This window comes from Pseudorasbora parva, chromosome 9 (assembly GCF_024679245.1).
Source record: "Pseudorasbora parva isolate DD20220531a chromosome 9, ASM2467924v1, whole genome shotgun sequence".
In the NCBI taxonomy this organism is placed as follows: Eukaryota; Metazoa; Chordata; class Actinopteri; order Cypriniformes; family Gobionidae; genus Pseudorasbora; species Pseudorasbora parva.
Genome location: NC_090180.1, coordinates 39,252,237 through 39,271,535, shown reverse-complemented (window position 1 = coordinate 39,271,535; position 19,299 = coordinate 39,252,237). Strand labels below are relative to the sequence as shown.

General features: G+C 38.2%; 1 protein-coding gene across 2 annotated transcripts in view; it reads right to left on the bottom strand.

Moving 5' to 3' along the window:
* The window catches only part of nrp1b (neuropilin 1b), a 31,293-nt gene extending 13,489 nt beyond the window's left edge, over positions 1-17,804 (bottom strand). Inside the window, exons 1-6 of one of the 2 annotated variants that reach the window (XM_067452564.1) lie at positions 17,192-17,804; positions 15,745-15,922; positions 6,316-6,497; positions 5,860-6,087; positions 4,620-4,787; positions 1,626-1,789 (exon numbers count right to left, since the gene is read on the bottom strand). In XM_067452564.1, coding sequence (XP_067308665.1) covers positions 1,626-1,789; positions 4,620-4,787; positions 5,860-6,087; positions 6,316-6,497; positions 15,745-15,922; positions 17,192-17,252 — 981 coding nt within the window. In that variant the 5' untranslated portion in view covers positions 17,253-17,804. Of the gene's footprint in view, positions 1-1,625; positions 1,790-4,619; positions 4,788-5,859; positions 6,088-6,315; positions 6,498-15,744; positions 15,923-16,000; positions 16,136-17,191 lie in introns of those variants that run through there. The other variant, XM_067452565.1, reaches the window with a different exon arrangement.
* Between the last annotated feature and the right edge of the window lie 1,495 nt (positions 17,805-19,299).

Here is a 19,299-nt window from a genome sequence, read left to right as displayed (position 1 = left end):
TGAAATTTGAAAACTTCCACATCATTGCATTCTGTTTTTATTCACAATTTGTACAGTGTCCCAACTTTTTTGGAATCAGGTTTGTAATAGTATTTCAATTATGTATACTCAAAGTCTTAAAAATCCGATATATTACTCCATATACTTAATAGTAAAAATCTTAGACTCAAGCTCAAAGGAGAGCAATGATCTTTAAATACAAGCTCACTTCTCACTCCTGCTGCCAAAAAAGAAATCTATGCTTGAACTGCTTGTTCAAATATGGAGCTCTTTCTCTCTCTGTCTGTTTCTGAATGTAATGTGTTGTCCAGATGTGAGTCTATTTTGCTGGTAACGCCAAAAAACGCTGGCCTACTGTCAGTGTAAGCACTCCGTAAATGTCCTCTTTCAGAGAGGAAGCCCTTCCTGCGTGTACTGCTGTGAGAATGACAACACGTCAGTCAAACTCATTGTAGAAACAAAGAGGCAGGAAAACCCCTACCCTTTGTGTGTGTGTATGAGTGTGTCTAACTAAAGTGGTATGCAGATCTTACATCTATCACATAAATGTTTACAGATTGGAAGATTTATATATACACTACCATTCAAAAGCCTGGGGTCAATAAGAGCAATTGAAAAGAAATTACCACTTTTATTCAGCAAATTCACATTCGATTGACCAAAAGACGCAGTAAAGAGAAAGTAAAGACATTCATAATGTTATCAAACATTTCGTTTTCAATTAAATGCTGTTTTTTTTTTTCATTCTTCAAAAAAATGTTTCTAAAAATATGAAGCAGCACAACATTAATGTCCAATTTGTGGATGGAATTGAGATGGAGGTTTGAGTCTGGCCTGGGACATGTCTCTATCCCATCTCTCCCTCCTACCATCTACAAAACCAAAAATAAACTGCAGGGTTTGTGTGTGTGTGTGTTGGGGGGGGGGGGGGGGCTTTCCCTTCAGAACTTAAGTAAAACACAAGTACACGCTCAAGACCAGCAAGCACTTTCATCCTCTTATATAACTTTTCAATTATTTTAAAATAGGCCTATTTTGTCTATATCCACATCCGAGTGTGTGTAATCGGTCCCACTTGACCCGCTCCGCACAGCTCTTACTGGCTTACGCCTGTTGCATTCACCTCCCTAAACCTCACTCCCATCCAGGTCAATGCACCAAATGTAACCGGTCCTACGTGACCCGCTTCAAGCGGGATTCAAACCGGTTCTCTGGTGTGGGCGGCGCACACACTAACAAGGACACTAAAGACTACAGTCGTTAGCATTAGTCGCTAATGCGCCTCTTGAGTTCAGGGGAGTGAGGTTTACACACACAGCTCTTACTGGCCTACGTCTGTTATCCTCACCGTCTTAAACCTCACTCCCATGTGGGTCACGGCACCAAATGCAACCAGTCCTACTCGACCCGCTCCAAGCGGGATAGGAACTGGGGTCTCCGGCGTGGGATGCGGGTGCGCTAACAACGACACTTAAGACCGCTAGCGTCAGCTGCTAACACGCCTCTCGTTTACACTCACAGCTCTTACTGGCTTACGTCCGTTACATGTGTGACTTTCCACAGGATTCATCTGGTAAAATTAAACAGTCTTTCCCTATAAAATTAGAGAATGTGTGTGTTTGTACCTGTATCCACTCCCGAGCAGAATCCTCTGATGGGGTCCAGCCGTTTTCGGGGTAATGCAGTCTGGAGCGCAGTGGAGACCAGTTGGGATTATACTGTGATGATGCAGTTATCATGTCTTCTGTGATTTCACCGCTTTCCATCCCTAAAGGAGACATGCACTCACCTACACACACATACACAAGAAAGATGTATTGTGAGCAGCAGTGTCATAAACAGCACACATGGCACTATCATAAAATTTGAACTGATTTTTGAGGATATTTGAAGTGGACTTCACTATATGACAGGCTCATAAATCTGCTTTGTTTTAAATCTGATACTGTCAGAAAGTTTAGGTTTAATAAATATGATTTTGTTAGTAAATATCATCATCTGTCTATATCTATCTCTATGTGTGTGTGTGTGTGTGTGTGTGTGTGTGTGTGTGTGTGAGAGAGTGAGAGAGAGAGAGAGTGTGTGTCAGCTTTGCTCTCTTCTCACAATAGGAAGTTAATATTAGCCTTTCATGTTTGGCCTCAGATGTAGTGACCCATGTGACCCTTCTGCCCTTTGTGGCCGTGAGATGATGATGAATTATAAACTGACAACCTCTTTGCACTTTATTAAACTGAACTGAAAGCACATACATACACAGTTTTGTGAAGTGAATCTGAGCTGGGTTCAGGTCTCCATGGATCATGGGTGTTTCTTCAGTGCCATCAAGCACATTATTGCCACATTATTGCTAACAGTCTCAGTTAGTGTGTGATTCTCAGAAAACATGATAGATGGGTTTAATAAAAGCCCCAGACTTAGTGAGCTGACAGCCAGAGCAATATCAGCAGTTCTAATTTCATTCTCAGCTTTACATTGACCAGAGAAAAATATAAAACACTATATAAAAAACAATTTAAAAAGTTTCATGTATAAAATGTGTCTGCAACATAATCTGGGCAAGCACTTTAACACATCATGGCAAGGTAATAAATACAATTTCAGTTCTAACTGAAACAATTATTACAATTATTTTAATTTGAAATTAAATTACATTTTAAATGTAACTGTCCTTTTAAAATCAGAGTCGAGATCTTTTCTTTCCTATTGTGATGTATATTCGAGTGAAATGGCTTTTCATTTTTCTCTACAAAAAAATGTAGGGTTGGATTTGATTTTGTCCATTGGGAATTGATTGGATGGTCTGATGGCTGCTGTGATGTCATGTGAGTGACAGACTGCCCTCCCTCAAGTCAGTAAACACATCGAATAGATGTCACTGCAAGAGGGAAAGGAAGTTCTTTTGACTAAAGATTATGAGGGCACTGGGTACATAATAATAAATAAAAAAAATCACATTCAAATGTGACTGACGAATTGGCAATTAACATTTTCTGTTATGGTGGTCCTTCTGTTTTTTTTAATTTATTATTATTTGCACTGTAAATCACAAAATGTGTTAATTAAAATCAATTGAGCAGCATTTTATTTCTCTAATATATAAATGTTTTGAGTGAAGGAAAACTGTGATGAGCGTCTGCTGTTGGCCATTTTATTTAAAGGGATTGTTCACCCCGAAATTTAAATTCTGTCATTAATTACCCTCATGTCTTCAAAATCCGTAAGACTTTCGTTCATTTTCAGAACACAAATGAAGATCATTTTGATAAAAACTGAGAGCTTTCTGTCCCTCCATTGACAAAATATGTAACTACCACTTTGACGCTTCAAGAAGTTCATAAAGAAACTAATCCATACGTATTGAGCAGTTTAGTCCAAATTTTCTGAAGAGACTTGATCACTTTATATGATGAACAGACTGAACTTTTTATTCACATATGAATATTCATCAACTCACAAATCTGTTGTGGTAAACAAAAGCTCAAGCATGTTCACTTGACGTGCGAGAACCAATGAGACTGGTTTGGAACGACAGGAGAGTGAGTAATTAATAACATAATTTTCGTTTTTGGGTAAACAATACCTTTAAAGTGGTTCAGTGTCTTACTTTTCCCATAAAGCAATGCAAATTAGTTTTACTAAAGAAAGACAACATAAGCCTACTCTATGAAACCTCTTTCCTCAGTGACTCAAAGCCCTGAAACTAATCTGCAAAAACAACTTTCACTAAGGTGCAGTCCCATTAGTGAAATGTCACAGGCAAAAAGTGTCAGTAGTGTAGCGATGTAAAATTCAAAAATATTTCATAATATATTTCACCCTCACATGACATTCCCAATCATGTGGATTCCTTTCGAAATGCCCGGATTTCACTCTCACTGGTAAACGTGACCGCACTTTAAGATCAACATCCACCCCCATTTTACATATCTTCTATGTAATACTGAGGCGACAGAAAATTCACAATACTTTGTTTTGTCACTTGCAAATAATCGTATAGAGGTCACTTATATATAGAGAAGCCTTATAAGCACCGTTTTAAAAGCAGTGTTTAATCAGAGAGAGGTGGGGGAAAAACAGTCCAAGAGATCTTGACAAACATCATAAATAGAAAAATTATTTATAAAATGAACAACATTTTTGTAGACTAAAGGGTCATAGATTATAAAATGGTGCGTAGAAACCGCCCTACATTTGATCTTACGATTATTTCCAAATGTGCCTAAGTGTGATTCAGAGAACTAATGCACGCACAAAAAACATGCGCACGCCTCTCTTCCCGATGTGAAATGTATAAACAGCATATGATCTTGAAATTGTGCGCAGCTGTATGGCTGCACCTTGTAAACGCCCACTAATTAATGTCATTAACATATAAATATAGCATCAGTCAACATCTAAATCCTTTACTTGAGAATCACGAGCAACAAAAATGGATTAGATTTCCAAATACCTGCAGTTCTCTGACTCTCTGCCACAAAGAAAGGTCTGCTTAGACCCTGATGTAGTGCTAAGTGCTTTTATAAATATGAACGCTGGAGTGGATTTTAGTGTACGCACGCTCTAAGATCAAATCTGTGTGCATGTTTTATAAATGAGGCACACGTTCTCAGACTAACCTTGGTGCTGCTGAGATGGATCCGAGCTGGTTCGGATGCTGTAATTTGCTGAAAACCCCTCCTTGGTGATGGCATTGTCTGTGTGGACGGTGAGAGAGAGAATGCCGGTGTACGAGATCACACGACTTGGCAGTTTGGAACCACAGTATCGACCAATATGAGGCCCCACTGAGAGAGAGAGAGAGAGAGAGATTTAAAACTCTGCCTTTCATCATTCAGTACAATTCTAATAACCATAAGAGCTACAATGATTGAGTTTTGTGTGTGTATGTTTATGTGTGTTTATCTTTGCCTATTCTGTTCTCTGTTAAGCCTTTCCTCCACCTCTAAAAGGTCCTGATATACTTAAAGTGAAATTGAAGAACAAACATTATTTTGAACAAAATCATTTTGAACTATTTACATGGCGGAATTTGCAAGTGGAAAGACTGAAGACTACTCCAGAGAGAATATATGCAAATGATCCTAACACACCCTTTAAAAAACCCAAAAATACTGCGCTATTGACTTTAGACCAGGTTTTTGTTGATCAATGTCACAGTCGTTTTCCTTTGCCTCAAAATGGTTACACGCCAACAATGCGCCTGAACACACCTCGCTTTCAGATCAGCATGCCCATTGGTGGACAGATGGGCGCGAGTGCATTTGCTATTTAAACAACGTGGCGCTGGACATGAAAATGATAACTGGATTGAGCTGAAACAAGCAAAAAACACTTGCGTGGGGCCTGTCGTCGCATTCCGCTGGGTGTGTGACAGGGCCCAAAGTTTTCATGTTCAACACTGTAAAGCCACATGCTTTAAATCAGTCTATTACTAAAGTGCTACACAATTAAAGTGCTATTATTAAAGTGCTATAAAAAATGACGTGACAAGAGCACTGATTGCAGAGCTCGTGCAAACATCCACATCACTACGATCAAATGCTTTCTTAAATGCTGCTGTTTTCTCATTACTGTAATATTTGTTGTGTTTATTTTGTTGTTGTGAGAAAAGTGCAGCACATATTTACATATTCATCTAAACTTCCCTCTCAGCAGTGTGTGCTGCGTCAGGATGTTCGCTAACAGTATATGGCTACAAAGGTATTTTGAATTTCTTTTTACCCTTAAGCGAAGAAAGGAAAATAACTTTGTGAGTATATTCGGCCCTAAAGACTTTAAAAACTTCCTGCTGCTTTCAGCATGAAGTCAGCACTGTTTTTACCCTTAAGTTTACTCTTATATGTTCCCCGTCTCTACCTGTAGGATATCCATCCCATATCTCCAGATAGTCAAATCTGCAGACGGCCCCCACAGGTGCAGATGGGTCTGATTCCATTTCAAATCTCTGGAAGTCCAAAATGATCTCTGCCATCTTGGGTGCAAAGATGATGAAAGTGCACTCCAGGTTGTTCGGATAACCATCAGGGAATCCAGGGGTTTGGAACACTCCGTGTGGTTCAGTGAAGTTTCTGGAACATTCAGTACCTGCACAAAATGTAAAGTATTGCTGAACCACCACAGGGACTGAACAAGATGTGTCAGAGAATATAGTCATTTGCATGCACTCTACATGCTCGAATGGCATTTTAAAAATATTACAAGAGAATCAATATTTTGATTAAAAGACCCTATTTGTCTTTGTGTGTAAGCATTTGCATTATAAGATCTTTGACTGTGTGTGTGTGTGTGTGTGTGTTTTTTTTTTTCTTGTACCTGTGCGGTGTATCTCATAGCGGATGCTGAATCCGGCTCCTGAGCTCTCATAGTCGGAGGTGAATTTGATGAGTAACGAGTTTCCACTAGAGATAATCGGAGATGGAGCAATTTTGCCGCAGAATCTCCCAGGAGAGGAAGCGTTCTCATCCACACCATCAAACACCTGTACAAAATCGTACCTGCACACACACACAAGCACACACACGCACATTATTGAAAATACAGTGGTTAGGTGTTACTCAGAATTGATGATTGTGACGAAAAAATGCTAGTGGCTTCAGTAAAAACAAAACAAAAAGTGAATGTACAAAGTCAGTTATGGGCAATATAATATTATATGATACGACATATGATATAATATTATAAAATAATAACGTGGATATTCATAATGCTTTGACTACATTCATAATGTATTATAATGAATCTTATTTGTTTAATGTTTTTGTTATACACTGATATAATGTACATAAATATAAAAATACATTATAACACAAAGTTATTTATGTTTATCCATTTTAAGGCCATAATGCATTAAAACACCATATTTCTTATTTATATATTATAATATTCTTGATGTGACAATTAATGCATATTATAATGTATTATGAATAGCTTTTGAAAGGCCTTTTATTATATATACACTTATAGACAGTGTAACTGGAAACTGAGAACTCTGAGAACTCCCTCCCCCTCCGGTTTCATCCCACATTAGCTTTTACATGACTCATTTAGAATCATTTTGATGACTCCAACAGCATCAGATCCAACAAAACCACCCGAAACATGAGGCATTTCCTGCTGACCTGACACTGGTTTTACACACAAAACCCCCTCGGAGTACATTCATGCTCTCTTGCTCTCCTGTAACCCAAGACACTGACGGTCAGTATGATCTCTGACCTCTCACCACGGCTCGACCCTCTGTGGGAGCCGAAGCGTGCTTCCTTCCATTCAGACAGATCGCTACCATCCCTGACTCAAGTTAAGACTGATGATCTGGATAATTTAATGAATCATAAACTTACTTTACAACAGGAACTCTGGCAGAAAAAGATGTCTCAATATCTTAAAGAAATGTATATCTTTCTAAGCTTCTGAAAAAATATCTGAAGAAAGTTCGTTTCAGTTAGTTCGTTTGAATCTAATTAATGCTTTTTAACACTGAAAATGTACAACAAAATTAATATCTGCTGTCATATCGATTAATTAATTAATAAACTACAGAATAAAACATTTTAAAAGATAAGTGCAACTTTTTATCTCACGATTGACTTGTATCACAGTTAACTTCTGAAGTCAAATGAGAAAAAAAGTCTGATTTGTGTCGTATTTTGCGTTCATGTCGCACAATTCTGACGTTATAATTTGAAGTTATAACTGAATAGTTATCATATTTATAACTTAAGTTATAAAGTCCAACTTTGAGGGGGGAAAATATTTTTTTCTTAGAAATGTTTATATCTCACAATTCTGATTTTATATCTAGCAATTGCGTTGTATAAAGTCAGAATTGTGAGATACAAACTCACTAAAAGGTGTCAATTATCTTTTAATTTTTTTTTATTCTGTGGCGGAAACAAGCTTCCATAATTAAATCACATCTAACATAAAAGTTTGTTAATATATAATATATATGTGTGGATATACAGAATATATACAGTCCCTGACAAAAGTCTTGTCGCTTATCTATTTTCTAGAGATACTGATATTAACCTGACTTTAAAATTAATTCATTGGTGTTAGAAATAGCTCATATGAAAAGCTAAAACCCTCCCAAATGATGTTTAATGCACTGAAATAAATAATTTTCATAGAAAAAATATTTATCATTTAATCAAGACAGAAAGGTCAAATTTTGGCAAGACAAAAGTTTTGTCGCATATACAGAAATATGTCAGCAAATTAAGTTGTGGTGCTGTGAGATCCAAATGTAATATCTTGTATGACTTCCATGAGCTTGAAGGACTGCATTCATGCGGTTTGGCAAGGATTCATACAATTTATTGATGAAGTCATCAGGAATAGCTAAGAAAGCAGTCTTGCATGCCTCCCAGAGTTCATCAATATTCTTTGGTTTCGTCTTCCATGCGTCCTCTTTCATCCTACCCCACATTTGCTCAATGATGTTCATGTCTGGTGATTGGGCTGGCCAATCCTGGAGCATCTTGATCTTCTTCGCCTTGAGGAACTTTGATGTGGAGATGGAAGTATGCGATGGAGTACCGTTCTGCTGCAGAATTTGGCCTCTTTTATGGTTAGGAATATAAGAGGTAGCTAAGATTTCTTGGTATTTTAGACTATTGATGTTGCCTTCCACGGTGCAGATCTCGCACACCCCCATACTGGATGTAACCCCAGACCATGATTTTTCCGCCACCAAACTTCACTGTTTTCTGGGTGGATCTCGGATCCATTCTGGCTCCAGTAGTTCTCCTGCAATATTTGCGGCGACTGTGGTGTAATTCAACAGAAGATTCATCTGAAAAATCCACCTTCTGCCACTTTTCCAGCGTCCATCCTTTTAGCAGGCTGTGGGCCTTGGCAAATGCCACACGGTTTTTCAATTGTATTTTGTTTAGTGCTGGCTTCTGGGCACTGATTCAACCATGGAGGCCATTTCGAGACAGAATCCGACAAACTGTTCTGGTTGACACAGGGACTTCAGGTGACCAGGTCTCGTGGAGCTCTGCTGAAGTGGAAAATGGGCTGGCCTTGGATTTTCGAGCCAACAAACGGTCCTCTCGAGCAGTTGTCTTGCGGGGTCTGCCTGACCTGGGCTTGTCAAAAACGTCTCCAGTCTCTTCAAATCTTTTTTTTTATCCTCTGTACTTGACGCTGAGACACATTGAAGGTGTCTGCCACATCAGCAGTGGATCTGGTCTTCAGTCTCTTGATAATCAAAACTTTAGTCTCTGGGTGAATCTTAGGCATGTTTGCAGAGGTCTAGTTGCAGTTGATGTGAAGGTCTAGTGTACTGGGGTTATTAGTCACAGATGAAGCTCATATGACAAGGTGACAAAACTTATGTCTTTGCAAAAATTGACTCAATGGGCTTTACCAAGCTGTGAATATTAGAATACTTTTTGAAAGTTTAGTTTTTCACTGAAACATTATCACAAAAGCTGGTGGGATTAAAATGAGCCATTTCTTGTAAAAAAATCTTGATTAGAAAAATATTTCAGCGGCAATTTAGGTCTATTTGTACACAAGCGACAAGACTTTTGTCAGGGACTGTATATTATATATATATATATATATATATATATATATATATATATATATATATATATATACATACACTGTATAAATTATGTTAGATTGGATAAATTGATTTGACAGAACTAAATTTCTAAATTTGGTACAGAATTTTTTGATTATTTATTGTGTTAAAACAGAGGTCAGTAAGTTTATGCCTGTTTTTGATCAACTGAATGAGAGTTCAGTTCTGCAGGGTGTTTTATCAGAAAAGACAGAAAGAAACAGTGATTACAACAGATCTACCCATTTTCTACAAAGACAAAAACTCAGGAACACAATGTCTATGGTTTCAGAACTGAAAAATACCCTGCTATTGAGCAAGACACACAGGAGGATGTGAAAGCTGCTGATATAGTGACTTATTGAGAGTAAAATAAACCAACAATGAAACTGTCAGGAACAATGGTTTGGTTCTGGAGGCTTTGCAGCTGATTCAGTCCTCACATAAACGAGAATGTGTGAGAATGGAGAGAGAGGAAAATTATAAAGTGTGATAGAGGTGGCAATAATAAGGAATAAAACATAACTCATCATAACATTAAGTCATTAAAATCATGACAGTAAAATGGCGAATGCTTCTAGGGGTGTTGATGGTGGCTGCTATGTGGTCATTAGTGTGTTATAGTTTATAACACAGTGCTATGCGGTTGCTGTAGTATAGAGTGTTCTTAGCACATTGCCAGGATGGAATCGTTCATAGCACCAATGGTGAAATGCAAGTTACATGCCAAAGACTTAAGAGTTAGTAGTTTGTTTAAATCTCTAACGCTGCTTATGAGTAATAGTAATAGTGATGCTTGCCTTAGCAATAATGTGTGTGTGTGTGTGTGTGTGTGTGTGTGTGTGTGTGTGTGTGTGTGTGTGTGCGTGTGCGTGTGTGAAAAAGAGTGTGTTCAGAAGGGCTGTTAAGAAGGAGGAGAGAGAAACAGAGTGTCATTAATGATTAATATGTGCAGAATTATTAAAGCATTCCCACACAACAAAGCCGTTAATGATGAACATTATTTCAACTCCGTAAGTGTGTGTGTAGAGAGACTGGGAGGAATCAATCCTCATGAATGCTGCAGGAAACTACTTGTGTTTTCTCTCCTGGAACACACATCATAAAACGACAAGCAAAAATGGAAAACTGTATCTCTGTCTCTACGAGGTAAATGAATGATATAGATGTGTGTGTGTGTGTGTGTGTGTGTGTGTGTGTGTGTGTGTGTCACAAGAACATATGTAACTGATTTCAAACTAATTACATTAGTGTCTGGGGCCAGAGGCATTTGTAAGACCCCCCATCTCCAACGGCCCCTCAGATAAGACAAGAATGCTCTAGAAACACTCCGACCCTTTAAGACACTAGATAAAACGAGTGTATACTACAACTCCTGTAAACAAATCACACTAGCTGAGCTAAATAAACTTTCACATTACAAAAAAAACAACTATAACAGCAAGACACCACGCTCTTGAACCCGATACCAACACATGTGATCTCTCAGCGTGGATGTGCTCCCGTCTGTTTGATTCTTCGTTGGACTTACAGTTGCTAACACTTTACAATAAGGTTCATCAGTTAACTACATTAGCTATTAATGAACTGCACCTATAAAGCATTTATTTATCTTTGTTAATGTTAATTTAAACATTACTAATGCATACAATGCAATACTGAAGCATTATCAAAATCTTGTTAACATTAGTCAATGCACGGTGAACTAACATGAACAAAACATGAACAACTGTATTTGTATTAACTAAAGTTAACAAACATTAAATGCTGAACCGAGGTGTTGTTCATGGTTAGTTCATGTTAACCAATGCAATAACTAATGTTAACCAATACAACCTTTTTGTAAAGTGTTACCGTACACGCTTCATGTCCAGAGAGAACATATGGGGCTCTATCAGTGAGTACCTAAGAGAAACGTTCTGTAGATTAATGCCGCGTTCATACCATGGGAATTACTATAATTATAAGATGACAACTTGGAGATTCTACTCTGAGCTGTTCGCATCCTCGGGCTCAGATATAATTTGTTTCCATGGCAACGCTCATAACGCTAAAATTGTCCATGTGCAGCTTTGTTGTTGATGACAGCAAAATAATTAAGTGCTACTTTAAGTCATCATTAAGAATAAAGAAAGCGCACTAGGTAACACTGGCTAAAATGGCATATAAATTATAAATATGTAATGCTAAATAACTACATTCAAAAGCTGAAGCCACTAGCATTTTTCCCCCGTCACAATCATCAATTCTGAGTAACAACTGTGTAATTAGAAGTTCAATGAAGACAGGAATGGTTTTTACCAGTCAGAAACTGTTAATGCAGCATCTCAAACATTCTCATAGATGCATGAACCAGCTCTGCTCTGTTATATAATACGTTGAAATAAAAGGCCGTTAGATTGTCCGATGTGTTTGTTCTCTGCAGTGCAGCGCAGGAAGGAATGAATACCGTGTTTCGCTGTGGTCTCTTGGGTTTTTCCGCAGGTTTCTTTTAATAATGTTCACAATAAACTCTGCAGTTTTGCCACAGCTAAAAAACTGAAGCCAGTCCAAAAACAACACAGCAGCATCTGGTCCAAGTTAAAGTGAAGTTCTGATTAACCTCCCTGTTCTGAGACTCACACTCATTGTAGTCTGTCCAAAACACACCAGACATTCCACAGCATGCATTGACAGTCACACTCTTAATGTTGGCATCTGGCTTTAGTATTTTGAGACAGAACATTTAAGCCCACTGAATGTTTCTGAATGGACAGGAAAGTTCTGGAACTCCTTGGAAATCTGAGAGAAAATAAAGTAATACCAGTAACCGATGCCCAGGGTGAGCAGCATGGTTGTTTTGAACAGTCTTTGATTAATTATCCATCTGTCCAAATCGTAAAGATGTATGTCTATATCTATGTCTCTCTTCCTGGCAGGTCTTTGTGTTTCTTGTAAAGCATGGAAGCTTTCAGAGATCTCCGTTACAAGCTTGATAAACATCTGCTGCTGGAATCTTGCACATTTATAATCCAAAACAAACTCATCAGGTGTGATTGAAAATGTGGTTTATTTCTGACATGCTAAAAAATGAGTCGCTAAAACCCAACACCAAATTTGAAGACCTTCAGAGGACATTTTATGTTATGAATGATGATTCAGCCTGATTCATCTAGTTTAAAAAAAAAAAAAAAAGTTCCTTAAACGAGGGATGGGTTAAAAATAAAAATTATGCTTAAAATGGAATACTAGAATACTGCTTACATACTCGAAGAGATAGTTCACCCAAAAATGCATTTCACTCCCATATCGTTGCAAACCTGAATGACTTTCTTTCTTGCAACACAAATGAAGAATTTTAAAACAAAAAATGTTTTTCATTCACTACAATGAAAGTCATTTGAGTCCAAATTTGTTTTGAATCTGCATGATTTTCATTCTATAGACAAAAAGATATTCAAAATATATTATTTTGTGTTCCACAGACAAAAGAAAGTTATGAAACAACATACGGTGGAGTAGGCTACATAACAATGGAGTTGTCATTTTTTTGGTGAACTATCTCTTTCAGCAGTCTGGTCAATGATTTTGAGTGCATTGTGTTATGGGCAGGGGCGTAGCCATCTTTTCAGAAGTGAGGGGGACAGAAATGTCATAATACAATTTTTTTTTTGACCGATATAATTTATTGCATCTCTTGCTTTTAATTCGGTAAGATATCAAATACACTGCTGAACAATAACCACTAATATCTATAATATAATATAATATAATAATAATATATATATATATATATATATATATATATATATATATATATATATATATATATATATATATATATATATATATATATATATATGCTGCATTTATTTAATAAAAAATGCAGTAAAGACATAATACAGTGAAATATTATTCTGATATAAATCAGCTGTTCTCTTTAATATATAATAAAGTGCAATTATCAACATTACTCCAGCCTTCAGTGTCACTAATCATTCTCATGAGGATTTGATGCTCAACAAACATTTATGATTATTATCAGTGTTTAAAAGTTTTGCTGCTCATGGTGCTGCTTCATTTTTGTGGAAACAACCATACTATTCTAACATTTGTGGTAAAATCAAAAAAAGACAGAAATAACTTTTATTAATCATACATCATATTCATCATACATTGATCATTTTTAAAGTGATATTTTTAATATTACAAAAGATACTAATTTATTTAATAAATACAAATAATTGCTTTCCATTGAACTTTCTATTCATTAAAAGAATCCTGAAAAATAAAATGTAGGCCTATCATGGTTTCCACAAAATTTTTAAGCAGCACAACTGTTTTCAACATTTTTTTTTGATAATAATCATAAATGTTTCTTGATTATGAAATCCTCATATGAGAATGATTAGTGAAGGATCATGTGACATTGAAGTCTGGAATAATGATGATAAATTCAGCTTTCAGTTTCCATGTAAATACAGTTGCCCGTGACTTTAAGAGGCACGCTAATCAACCGAGATAGAGAAAGCTGTCTTTAGAGTCACTGTTAACTTGCCCACCACCGCGCAGGTAACGCCGGTTCGAATCCCGCTCGGAGCGGGTCGACTAGGATCGGTGAGACCCAGTAAAAGTGCGGGGGACAGAAATACATTTTATAAAAGTGCCCCGCATAATCTACGCCCATGGTTATGGGATACAGTTTTTATGTGCAATGTGCAGTGATTGTGTACTGTACTTTTTTTTAAGTAGTAGGGCAATCTGTTATTCTATATATAGAAATAAAATCTGCATTCAATTTGCATATATTTAAGTACTGTACACTTAAAAATAGTATGTGTAGTATAATAGCCTGCCATTCTTTAGAACCCCCCCCCCCCAAAAAAAAACACATACATTGTGGTTTCATATATTTATATATTTTTTTATATAGATGTAATAATTTTTGTACTGTACATTATATCTCTTACACTAACCCTACACCTAAACGTATCTATCACAGATTAAATTAGCATTTCCACTCTTAAAAAAAACCCAAACAAGACATGATGTACAAGCCGTTTTCCTCACAGGGACCAAAAAATGTCTCCACAAAGACAAGGATTTTGGATATTGCCATTGACATTTTGCCCTCATAACAGAGGGTTTACTGACACACACACACACACACACACACACACACACACACACACACACACACACACACACACACACACACACTAAAGAAGATGAACTGAAGGAAAAAGGGATGGTCATGGTCTGTCTGTTGCTCTTTCATGCCCCCTCAGGGTCCCGCAGCAGGACATTCAGCCTATGGGCCTTTTCATTGGTCCCCTGGCGCTGAAATCCAACCCAATAGTAAAGCCAAGTCTGTGTGACTGACAGCTGCTGATTTACGCCCCATTTACGAGCTGTTTAAAATTACAGAGAGAGTCATCAAATCAATCTCATTTATGAGATTTAGTCCACACAAAGCCTTGTGAGTGTTTGAGTGCTGAAGCTGTTAACTAAACCACTGAAATGCGCCACAAGGCAATAACAAGCTCTGCCTCCAACCTCACCATCATTTAATGTCATTGTCTGTCAGCCTCCTCATTAAGAAAACAATCAGCTTAATTACTCATGTGATGCTGGAAGCCTCATGAAGCTGATGAAAATGAAACCCCAAACAGAGCGTTCTCAGATCATATGTGCCTTTCACATTTTGACTTTGCATTCTTCTCATTCTGGGACATTTCCTCTTGGGAAAACCATCCCCCCTTTTTTTCTCAGGAAAAACATTCCTCTGAGTGATAAATGCAGATCCATTATCACAGCCCGGGACGTTTGTTCTTAAACAGATCTAGTTTACCTCCTAAATTTAGCTTCATAAATCAGAAATATATTTTATTTACAACCAACAGGTGGCACACCTAAAGATCTGAGCTACAAACTGATTTGAAACCAGGTAGATGTTTCGTGATCCCAGAAGATATAAGTAAAAAGAAGACCGCTTGTATAATGATGAACTGGAGAAATGACTAAGCAGGAACTCAAGTTCTGGTTTCCTGTTAAATAAATTATTTGGAGAATCCAGATTTCAAGTCAGAAGCTATACACACACGTCAAGAGAATAACTCGCAAACAAACTGATCATTATTTTATGATGCCCGGTTTTCCTCCAGGACAGGGAGGTTGGTTAGACTTACTTGCATTCCCGACTTTCCAAGTCAAAATGCGGATTGAAGTTGATGAGGATCTTCTGCTGTGGATCAGGTGCCTGGATCAGCCAGGTGCATTGCTGGTTCACCGAGTACCCGGTCGGGTAACCGGGAGAGGTCACATACCCGGCCTTGGAGATGGTGATTTTCCCACCGCATGGACTTTCTAAAAACCAGAGTTATACATTTATCATTTTAACATCTAAACTCAGAGTGTCATAACTAAAATATCAGTCATACGTACTGTACATCACATGCATCTCATACACTAGCCTACGGATAACTCGTGACGAACTACTACACAAAGGTAACACGACACCCGTAGTGTCACACACATCGCGCTCTGATCTTACACGCTGTACGACAGACGATTGAACAGATCAGAGGATCCATTATGCGCCGTGAAATCGATCAATGTATCTGAGCTGAACACAACAGGAACTGGACTAAGGGTCGCTGACTCTATGGGTGTGCAGACGTGGTGGGCAGATATGCCAATGTGTATGGGTGTTTGAGTCTGATAACACACCCAGCTCTCTCCCGCGAACACACACACACACACACACACACACACACACACACACACACACACACACACACACACACACACACACACACACACACACACACACACACACACACACACACGCATATAGGGACATTCCATAGGCGTAATGGTTTTATACTGTACAAACTGTATTTTCTATCCCCTTACACTGCCCCTGCCCATCAAATGAAACATTTTGCATTTTTACTTTCTAAAAAAACTCCTCCTGAATGATTTATAAGCATTTTGAAAAGTGGGGACATGGGTAATGTCCTCATATTTCACCCTCTCCTTGTAATAGCTATGTCATACCCATGTCATTATACACATTTGTGTCCTCATATGTCACAAAAACATGCCCCTCCACACACATATATAAAGACTACATACACATCGTTATTAGTCTAAGCGCTGCCATGAATTGACTAATCTACTTGTTTTACACATATTACCAAATAACTAAATAATTAAACGCAAATTAAGTAAATTAAAGTAAAAACAAAACCCAGATAAACGAAAAAAGGAAATGCATTTAAGAACTATATAAAAGAACTGGTTTTATTCATAAATATAATATTATAATTTACTTAACATGTCAATTAATTAAAAACCAATGGAATTTTAGGGGCAGATCAAATAGATCCGGTAACAAACTGCAGGCTACATTTTCACTTTTTACAGAAACACTGGTTTGAACTTATTTCTTTTTGTCGACTAGTGCGTATCGAATGATTTGTCCCTTCATCAAATACGGTTTCTACTTGTATGCCTCCCGAAACAACAGCCCTACAGGTGAGCATAAATAACAAACGACAGAAATAACAGAGCTCTCCGGTGCGCAGAGAACCCGTGCCGAACCGACACACCACACACCAATATCCAACTCACCCGTTAGAGCGCGAGCCACGGACAATCCCGTTAGAAACACGCAGAGCAAACGCCAGTACATCCTCAAAGAAATCTGTTGAGTTATATCCTCAGGATTTTGTGTAGCCTAATAATTATTTCTGAATCCACGCGGTAGTTTGGAAGCTGGAGAAAGATCCTGTCACTCGGACCCAGGGAGCCGTCTCCTCTTCTGAGGTGAAGAAGAAAGTCACAGCATTGAAAAGCGGGAGATTCTCGCACAGTCAGTGCTGTCGCTGCTTGGATTTCATATTCCAAAGTCTAGAGAGGTTTGACAGCGCGTCCTCGGCTCGTTGGGAACGGGCGGTGGGCGCTTCAGCGGGTGCGCGGTCGGGTCACTCCCTTAAATGACTGATTTCCGTCCTCTATGTCGCGCGTAGACGGGCACTGGTTGGTATATTTAGCAGGTTTTCACTGGTGTGAAGGTGTCAGCATCCGATCTGAAGACTGTGGGTGTCAAAACTCTCGCAGCACTGGTTGCTCCCGTCCCTCCTCCTTGAGAGAGAATGGGCAGGACTGGAAACGAGCAAACCCTCTAACCCCTTCCAGGCAGAGACGCGATGTCTCTCTGCCAACCAGACACGGAGACTGTGGGCCAAACCAAAGAGACTTTGCACTCATCTGCGTGGGAGCGCAGTCCTGAAGAAAGATGTCCCTCAATCAGTGCATGCGAATTATGAGGGGGTGTGGTAGCCTACCCCTAATTAAGGCATGGATCCCATAAAACCCCTTACATGTTTGTATGCGTTTTGTATGTGCGTTTTCTATATATGTATACCTTTTACAAGCGTTCCCAAACAACGTTTCAGTTACCACAAAAGTAGTTAGAGTGCGCTAAAGAGAGTCGTTTTAGCCTGAGGAGGTAACCATAGCAACAGCACGCTGCTCGAGCGCTTGAAGGTATCTCTATCGGATCGCATCACCAATAGCGAAAAACTTCTGCAACACACACACACACACACACACACACACACACACACACACACACACACACACACACACACACACACACACACACACACACACACACACACACACACACACACACACACACACACACACACACACACACCATGACTTTATCATGTTTTATCATGACTTTACATAGACATATGATTTATATACTGTACAAACTGTATACTCGATCTACTAACCCTACCCACCACAGACAACTTTCTGTGTTTTTACATTTTCAGATAACAATTTTTATTGTTTTATTTTTACGGGTTTCCTCATGAGGGTCCCCAAAAAGGATTTTAGATATTGACATCTTTAAGGGGACATTTTGTAAGGGCTATCTGAACCACACACACACACTTTGTGTTTTCATGTTTTATGGACTTTATTATTTTTATATTGTACAAATACATTTTATATAATAATACAATAATGTTTACAATAATGTTGACACACACACACACAAACACACACACACACACACACACACACACACACACACACACACACACACACACACACACACACACACACACACACACACACACACACACACACACACACACACACACACACACACACACACACACACACACACACACACACACACACACACACACACACACACACACACACACACACACACACACACACACAGGATATATATATGTTTTGTTCTTTAATATTTTTTAAACAATTATATATAATATATACATTTAAATTAAAGAACAAAACAGTGTTAAAGAACAAAACAAGATATTGTTGCATGAAATATATCCCAACCGTACATTTCTGACAGAAATGAAAAAATTTGCCTCCCCTATAAAACAATATTAAGATTGTTAACACTACCATTATGATTATTGCATTTCATTTAGGGTATTAAATGCTACACATGTACATATTGATATGTAATGGTGTTTTTTGAAAGACTTAGGCGAGGAGCTCATTACGCATTAATGTGTCTTTGCACATCGCAATAAGGATTATGAGCAAGCCAACTCCAGGAATCTGTTTCTCTGGCTGGTGACACAGTGACATAAAAATGTGTAGCACGTAGTCACTTTCAAGCTCAGAGCGCACCAGAGCAGCCAGCGCTGCAATCTGATCATCCACTGGGAGAGAGAGGGAGA